The following is a 9,252-nucleotide window of genomic DNA, read 5'->3' on the forward strand; positions in this document are numbered from 1 at the left end:
GTCACTTCAGTTGTAGTCTTATACAATACAATAAATTAATACTGCAACTTCACAATCATTTCATTGTTATTACACTTTAACAGCACACTACAAGTGTGCAATGTAGTCTACATACTCCCTTAAGACACGAATCTGATGAATGTACAGTGATTTGTTGTGATTTTACAGGAGTATAACAGTATTCCATGTACTGTGAAATAAGTTAATTGCCGTAAAATATGAGGGTGTCAGTCGTCACAATTTTTACAGTAAATTGATTACAGGATTTTACTGTGAAAAAAAAAAAGTTAAATCCTAGTATTTTTTTTTACAGGGTAAAATGCTGCAATCCCTGTGCAACAGTTGGACTGCTGCCAAAGACAACTAATGAAAATCCTAGCTGCTCTTTCGAAGGTCAATACGCTTTTCTACCTTCGAGGTACTTTAAAGTGCTTTGATATGACCACAGCCACCAGTTAATGACACAGCATCAGAAGCAACTGGAGGTTCAGTATTTTGCTCAAGGATACTCTGACATAGGGTACTGGTGATCAAACCCGCATCCTTCAGGTTTGGAGAATCACTACCACATGGGCCATGCTCCTCACAAGGATAACAGAATGAGGTCAGAGGGTGATCAAAACATGAAGAACTTTTCAAAAGGTGACAATTAGGGATGTCCGATAATATCGGCCTGCCGATATTATCGGCCGATAAATGCGTTAAAATGTAATATCGGAAATTATCGGTATCGTTTTTTTTTTTATCATCTGTATCGTTTTTTTAATTAAATCAACATAAAAAACACAAGATACACTTACAATTAATGCACCAACCCAAAAAACCTCCCTCCTCATTCACACAAAAGGGTTGTTTCTTTCTGTTATTAATATTCTGGTTCCTACATTATATATCAATATATATCAATACAGTCTGCAGGGATACAGTCCGTAAGCACACATGATTGTGCGTGCTGCTGGTCCACTAATAGTACTAACCTTTAACAGTTAATGTTACTCATTTTCATTAATTACTAGTTTCTATGTAACTGTTTTTATATTGTTTTACTTTCTTTTTTATTCAAGAAAAATGTTTTTAATGTATTTATCTTATTTTATTTAATTTTTTAAAGTACCTTATCTTCACCATACCTGGTTGTCCAAATTAGACAATGTGTTAATTCCACGACTGTATATATCGGTTGATATCGGTATCGGTTGATATCGGTATCGGTTGATATCGGTATTGGTAATTAAAGAGTTGGACAATATCGGAATATCGGATATCGGCAAAAAGCCATTATCAGACATCCCTAGTGACAAGTGAACAGTTTGATATTGCTGCCAAGGATGCTTTGGAATCTGACGAAAGCAAATGTCTGCAGATGCAGCGGGATGATCTTTATAGTAGCAACATGTGATCTGTCAAACTTGCAGACAAGAAAAACAGTAGAAATTAAGCGTGAGGACAAAGCAATGAAGAATTAAAAAGCTCACCTTTTCTCTATGCAAATATATTATTTGACTCGGCAACAGTTTTGTTGACAGTTTGACTCTGGCTAGCAAGCAATTTTACCACAGGCGTCATCACAGAAGCCCAATTCAACAAAAATGACAAGCAAATATTTTGTCATTGTGTCATGTTTATTTCAAATCCATTGTAGGTGTACACAAGGCAAAACAAACAGATCAACAGATTTGAATGACATTTGAAGTATACGTAGGACAGAACATGGTCATTTGAGGAATGCTTAGGAGAATGAGCCTAAAAAGTACACAATGGATTCAAGATCAGAAAGCAATTGATCTAAACTAACTTTCTCTTTTCTATTGTTTGATAAAGAGGCAAAAACACTCTCTGTCCCTGCCAAGTGTGCACATGTTTGCACGACAGCACTCAGTAGAGCCAGCTGAAGGCACAGCTAGTGTAGCTACTCAGTTCGTCTGCTTTGAACCACAGGCCAATCTCCTTCTTAGCACTTTCCACAGAGTCACTGCCATGGATGATGTTTCTGTTGACAAAAAGAAACATTAAGTAAACAATTAAGCTAGGTAAATAAAATCTGCTTATTTCCCCTTTCCCACCACCTTTGGCAAAAGCTCAATCAATGGAGTATAGGTATTAGAGATGCGCGGATAGGCAATTATTTCATCCGCAATCGCATCACAAAAGTCGTCATCCACCCGCCACCCATCCGAACTAACATTTTATCAAAACCACAAACGCCCGCCACCCGCCCGTTGTTATATATGTTATCTATATAACAACGACATTCAATGCATGCCACGCATTATCTCTTGGCCACGCATTAGAGGCTAAGAGATATTAATGCGTGATAATATTATTTATCATTATTATGATATTATTGTCATTTCCATTAAGAAAGTGTTGACTATTATTGTTAGTTTGTTGCTTACCACGTTTGCTGCCGGCGTTGCAATCTTTTTATTTTTTTCTTCTTCTACTGTTGTGGTGTGCTGTGTCACGCCAAATTTCTTCCCCCTACAAAAACCTTCCCTCCCCCATTTACTTCCGGGGCTGCGTCCAATAAAATCACAAAGTTGCCGGAGGTCCTTAACCTGCACGCGACTGTCCTGTTTCGCGCCTGTACAAAAAGAAAAAAATCGATTTCTTCAGATTCCAGCAGCTGTCAAGTTTTTGTAGGGGGAAGAAATTTGGCATGACAGCTACAGCAGTGCCTGATGAATAATTTCCTATTCAAAGAGTGCTGCTTTTTTTCCGTATGTGGGTAACAACATTTAATTATGTATATATATTTCCGAATTGGTTCAACCGCCACCCGACCGAATCTATTTAACATCTATTTTTTTCGTCATGCATCCGCCCGACCCGCGGATTATCTGCGGTTGTGTCCGCAAACCGCGCATCTCTAATAGGTATACTATATATGCAGGGTTAGTCATGACTTTAAAAGCACTTCATTTATTGCATGAATTTTGGTGAGAAGCTTTTTAAGACCCATGTAAAAACCTTTATCACATTCTGACGTTTGAAAGAAGTTTAAACTAAAACTGGTTTTAAACCAGTGCTGCAGGTATACGTAGGTCTGGGCCGATATTGAATAAGTCAATTGAAAATAAAAAAAAATTATGAAAATTAAAGTCGGTAAGTTTACCAGCGTCGATAAATCGCAGTCATGCTTTTCCTCGTGACGCACGTTTGTACCATAGAAGTATTCCTCGCTGGAACGTGTGTGGCAAGGCGGGGCCGCTGGCCTGCTAGCATCACACACTCCAACTACTTAGCATGTAGCAGCTAACATGGACAAAATGATCACAGACCAAATGCCACCACACAAATGTGGGAATATTTCAGTTTATTTTATTTGTATCTGAAAAAAATTCTGCACAAAAATGTTAAAGTGCAACATTTTGCACTTGAATAAAAATCAAACAAAATCAATAAAATGGCTTCTAAGTGGGAGACCCTCAAATACTGTATACACAACCAAAAAAATAAACACAATGGCTAAATAAAGTTGTTGTGAACAAAATGATCATGTTAATTATTGCGGTATTGCTCAATGTGCTTAAGAAGTACTTATACACTAAAATCTTTTAACCAAGTTTGTTTTTTATAACTAAAATAAATAGCCACACAATATACTTTTTTGGCAGAGGAATCATCAAATATTGTTCTGGCTTCATAAGAGCCATATTGTTTTTGTGTGTTTTAATATGTTTATCTTCTTCCACTTTAAATTATAAAGAGTGATCAGTTGTTTCATTTCCAGTTTTAAATGGGACGTCACGTGAGTTCACTTCCTGTTGAACTGAGTCAATGTCAGTCTGTTTCAACTTGTGGAGTTTATCGATCACTTTGTGCAAAATCAGCACATCCTTCATGTTTAATGTGAATACTGTTGCTCAGTTGTTTAGACAATGTGTTTCTACAAGTTTAGATGGGGGAACAATGTTTCGTAATGGGGAAAGACGTTAATGTCTGTTGTTTACAAGCTAGCAAGCAAGATAGCATCATCAAAGTGCAGTTATGAATGACGGTTTTTCAATCATTTTAATTTAATATTTAACCGTCGTGAGTTTTACAGTGGTTATTATTAATACTACCTTCTATTTGTAGTTCAAACACTTGCAGCCGCAAAAACCGATGCAAAAGACCGCCTTTGCAGACCGTCTCGTTCGCTAAACACTATGTGATGCTAGCGGGCCAGCAGCATCGCTTTGCCACACAGAGTCGAAGACACTTAATGAAAGACAAGACTATTCACCCCCTTCCTTTCACTCAGCTTTAGCACAAACGCACGCAGCTGCTGAAACTGATAAAAAGCACGAATTCTCTAGAAGCGTACATAAAGCGATTTATAGACACTGGAAAACTTACCGACTTATTTTTAATTTATAGCCGGTTAATTGACTTACCGAATATTGGCCTAGGCCTACCATCACAGCATACTCTGTCGTCTGTTGTGTAGCTCACTCAGTTAGAAGCTAAAATATTCCTATAAGTTTTGTAATTATCTTTTTTCCGCCTAACTTGTTTCTTTGGACTAGCGAGTCGATGTCCGTGCATTCTGTGTGCGTAAGCTAGAAGTCGCACCTGCCGAGACAAAGATTGGTGATATGACAAGAGGCTTTACTCTGTTCATTTAATTTTACTATTGAGCGATGCACAGAGAGAACTCTCTTGTTCCCCGTTTGAAAGTGAGAGGCAATGAAAACACACAAACATCGCAATTTATCGATCAATCCAAGTTAAAAAGTTAATTTTCATTTATAGTTTGATTAATTAACGAACCATCTGCCCAGGCCTAATAAAAGCTAGCACTTACTTGCTGACATCAATGCAAAAGTCTCCTCTGATGGTTCCAGGTTTAGAGTCAGCAGGGTTGGTTTCACCAAGCATCACCCTGCCAGTCTTGACAACACCTTTGCCTTCCCACACCTGACAATTTAATCGGAGGACAACAGATTAAACAATCAAACTTTTACCAGGCTTTTTGTAATCAGAATGTTACCATGGCGACTACTGGACCGGAACTCATGTAATTAATGAGTGTTGGGAAGAATGGTCGGTCTTTCAGGTCAATGTAGTGGTTCATAAGAAGATCCTCAGTTGCCTGCAGCATGAACATGTAGAAAGAGTACATTAGTTTTTGCAGCCCGCTGACATTTACATTATGGCCCGTTTTACAATACATTTGGCAAATTACAAACTTTAAAAAGCTGAAAAACAATGCTTTAGGGAACTTTTGAGGTACAGTGGAACCTCGATTTACGAACGCCTCGATTTGCAACCTTTTTGGCTTACAAACCTTTACACCACGTCAAACACGCCTGTGTGCCAACTAGGGCTGCAACAGTTTATCGATTAAAGAAATAGTTGGCGATTAATTTAGTCATCGATTCATTGGATCTATGCTATGCGCAGAGGCAATTTAAAAAAAACAACAACTTTATTTATAAACTGCAACATTTACAAACAGCTGAGAAGCAATAATCAAAATAAGTATGGTGCCAGTATGCTGTTTTTTTTCAATAAAATACTGGAAAGGATAGAAATGTAGTTTGTCTCTTTTATCCGATTAAGCAAAGTAATAATCGACAGATTAATCGATTATCAAATTAGTTGTTGGTTGCAGCCCTGGTGCCAACCATGTCTCGACGTATGAATCGGCTTGTGGCCCCTTCAGTTCAAGGATTTTATCAGCAAAGGGGGCTTTGTTCCGCAGCAAGTCTTTAAATGTGATGAGACCTTAAAGATATGCCACAGCAGACCTTTATTACTACAAAGGAGAAGGCACTACCGGGAGACGAGCCGTTGAAGGATCGCCGAACACCACTAGTTTGTGCTAACGCGAGCAGTGACTACGTGAAGCCACTGCTCTTATCACTTGGAAATTTCCAGAGTGTTCAACAATGCCACATATTCGCAGACACATGGTAAAATGTGTTAACAGTTAATCTTGCTGTAACATTGTTTATGGATTTAAAAAAAAGGTTGTTCACCATTAGCCCTTATGTTTTGTTAGTTTGATACACAGTTTAGTTCTATGAAAAGAGGGACTTTTGTAGAGTCTAGAACCATTTATTCATTATTACATTCATTCTTAAGGAACTCTGCTTTACATTACAAACTTTTAGGTCTACAAACCATGTTCAAGAACAAATAAAGCTTGGAAATTGAGGTTTTATTGTAGTTTCTTACACACTTTGTGATGGACGATTTGATATATGGGTTACAATAAGATTTAAAAAGAAACCTTTCAATACAATGTATGAACGATTTAATACAGTATACATACAATATTCTATGGCTAACTGATATAAACAATCTTATTTTACAAGCGTTTGTCGGACAAAAAAAGTCATGTAATAATTTAACATGAAGGTCTTTTTAAATGTATTAATTTAAAGCTGAATTTTTTTAAGCGCTTTTCTAAAAACTCAGATATTTAACAATTATAAAAAGAATAGAATACAAAAAAAACAATGCATACAGAAATAAGTAATTCCCTTATAAACAAAAAATTAAGCAGTCAAAGTCAATATATTCAAGTTTTTAAAGTGTATAAAAATCGATTATTTTCTACTTCTCCTCCCGTAGCTTCCACCGTCCCTTTACTTCCTAGCGGCACACATAGATAATGTGAACACCAACGGCAACGAGAGCGAGACGCTTATTACAAAGAAAGGTGTCAGTGGTTTTGCGGCAACAGACGTGAAACAAGTGACTGCACCCTGCAAAGTTTGTTTCACAAAGGCAGCAGCACAACAAGCAGAGTGCTAGAAATATAACTTTTTACGAGGCAAACAAGACGCAACAAGCAAAATACGGACTAAAAGTCACCTTACTATGGTGGAGTCATTTACAGCAGGTATGCATGATCAGAAAGAAGCAAAATGCATAGCGCAATCAACATTTTGTCAACATAATTATTCTATTCAAGCAGAAGTATTGCTGCCCAAGGGAAGCTCTTAATTTAATTATTTGAAATTTGTACCCCGCCTTCCGCCCGAATGCAGCTGGGATAGGCTCCAGCCCCCCGCCCCACAACCCTAGAGAAACAAGCGGTAGGAAATGGATAGATAGAAACTTACTCCATAAAAACTACAATTTATTGCTAGTATAAAAAGCACACTTTACAACATAAGAATTTTGCAGCATCATTTCAAACTACTCGTTTTTGTTTAAAGGCCTACTGAAACCTACTACTACCGACCACGCAGTCTGATAGTTTATATATGAACGATGAAATCTTAACATTGCAACACATGCCAATACGGCCGGGTTAACTTATAAAGTGACTTTTAAAACTTCCCGGAAAATATCCGGCTGAAACGTCGCGGTATGACGTATGCGCGTGACGAAGTCAGAGTAACGGAAGTTATGGTACCCGTAGAATCCTATACAAAAAGCTCTGTTTTCGTTTCATAATTCCACAGTATTTTGGACATCTTTTGCAATTTGTTTAATGAACAATGAAGGCTGCAAAGAAGAAAGTTGTAGGTGGGATCGGTGTATTAGCAGCGGACTACAGCAACACAACCAGGAGGACTTTGTTGGAGCGCTAGCCGCGCTAGCCGCCGACCTCACCTTGACTTCCTACGTCTCCGGGCCGCCAAACGCATCGGGTGAAGTCCTTCGTCCTTCTGCCGATCGCTGGAACGCAGGTGAGCACGGGTGTTGATGAGTAGATGAGGGCTGGCTGGCGTAGGTGGAGAGCTAATGTTTTTAGCATAGCTCTGTGAGGTCCCGTTGCTAAGTTAGCTTCAATGGCGTCGTTAGCACAGCATTGTTAACCTTCGCCAGCCTGGAAAGCATTAACCGTGTATTTACATGTCCACGGTTTAATAGTATTGTTGATTTTCTATCTATCCTTCCAGTCAGAGGTTTATTTTTTTGTTTCTATATGCAGTTAAAGCACGATGCTATCACGTTAGCTCGAAGCTAAAGCATTTCGCCGATGTATTGTCGTGGAGATAAAAGGCACTGAATGTCCATTTTGCGTTCTCGACTCTCATTTTCAAGAGGATATAGTATCCGAGGTGGTTTAACATACAAATCCGTGATCCACAATAAAAAAAGGAGAGTGTGGAATCCAATGAGCCAGCTTGTACCTAAGTTACGGTCAGAGCGAAAAAAGATACGTCCATCACTGTCTCTCAAGTCCTTCACTGTAACGTTCCTCACCTACGAATCTTTCATCCTCGCTCAAATTAATGGGGTAATCATCACTTTCTCGGTCCGAATCTCTCTCGCTCCATTGTAAACAATGGGGAATTGTGAGGAATACTAGCTCCTGCGACGTCACGCTACTTCCGGTACAGGCAAGGCTTTTTTTTTATCAGCGAGCAAAAGTTGCAAACTTTATCGTCGATTTTCTCTATTAAATCCTTTCAGCAAAAATATGGCAATATCGCGAAATGATCAAGTATGACACATAGAATGGATCTGCTATTCCCGTTTAAATAAAAAAAAAAACATTTCAGTAGGCCTTTAAATAAAAGAAAAAACTATTCTGAATTATCTTTGTCATTTGTATTCAATAGGTTCTTTAAAAAGCAGGGGGGGGGGGATACACCTACCTGAATTGGTTTTTAACCTCTTTACAAAATAAAATACATCAAAATGCTCCCCACCCCAAATATACTAGTATGGGAATCTACATTAAATGGTCAAATTGCCTAAATTAAAGTCCCACTCATATGAAGATATACGGCACATATTTGCAAAAAGTAAGAAAATTGCTTTGTGAGAATTCAGGACAGCAATAACCGTGTTCACAAAGATGTTCCCACCTACAAATTGTCTGATTTTATCCATCTCAATTGAGTAAAAAGTAGATGAAACTGTTTGACATTTTAGCATTGAGCGCTTTAGAAAGTAGCAAATTGAAAAGTCCTTGAAAAGGTTTGCAAATGAACAGTTTAAGCTGACTGGCTCTGACTCGATTATCCAAGATGCTAGTGTCAAGAATAGACTCTGCTGCTAATCAGCTCACATGTTTTCAGTCACTACCCGCTGTCAAGTATGCAAACACTTGACTTAAAAAGGGAACTATTGCCAGGTTTCACTACGGAAGTAATAAGTCAGTTATCAGAACATAAAATACATCTATATTTTTAAAAATAACCAATGCACAACAGAGGATCGACTTACTTGAACCATTTTCATGCCAATCAATTTGAAACCTTTCCTTTCAAATCTAGAAATGACCTCCCCAATGATGCCTCTCTGCACACCATCAGGCTTGATGGCAATAAAGGTGCGCTCCTGCGGCTCTGCCATGAT

The 9,252-nt window shown here is 38.2% G+C and overlaps 1 protein-coding gene across 2 annotated transcripts in view; it reads right to left on the bottom strand.

Moving 5' to 3' along the window:
- Positions 1–1,603: 1,603 nt before the first annotated feature.
- Positions 1,604–9,252, bottom strand: part of LOC133655883 (nucleoside diphosphate kinase A-like) — a 9,754-nt gene continuing 2,105 nt past the window's right edge. For both annotated transcript variants that reach the window (XM_062056482.1, XM_062056481.1), the window contains exons 2-5: positions 9,121–9,252; positions 4,976–5,077; positions 4,790–4,902; positions 1,604–1,990 (exon numbers count right to left, since the gene is read on the bottom strand). The exon at positions 9,121–9,252 is cut by the window's right edge and continues 1 nt beyond it. In XM_062056482.1, the coding sequence (XP_061912466.1) occupies positions 1,876–1,990; positions 4,790–4,902; positions 4,976–5,077; positions 9,121–9,249 (459 nt within the window). In that variant the 5' untranslated portion in view covers positions 9,250–9,252 and the 3' untranslated portion in view covers positions 1,604–1,875. The remainder of the gene's footprint in view (positions 1,991–4,789; positions 4,903–4,975; positions 5,078–9,120) is intronic.

This window comes from Entelurus aequoreus, linkage group LG08 (assembly GCF_033978785.1).
Source record: "Entelurus aequoreus isolate RoL-2023_Sb linkage group LG08, RoL_Eaeq_v1.1, whole genome shotgun sequence".
NCBI lineage: Eukaryota > Metazoa > Chordata > Actinopteri > Syngnathiformes > Syngnathidae > Entelurus > Entelurus aequoreus.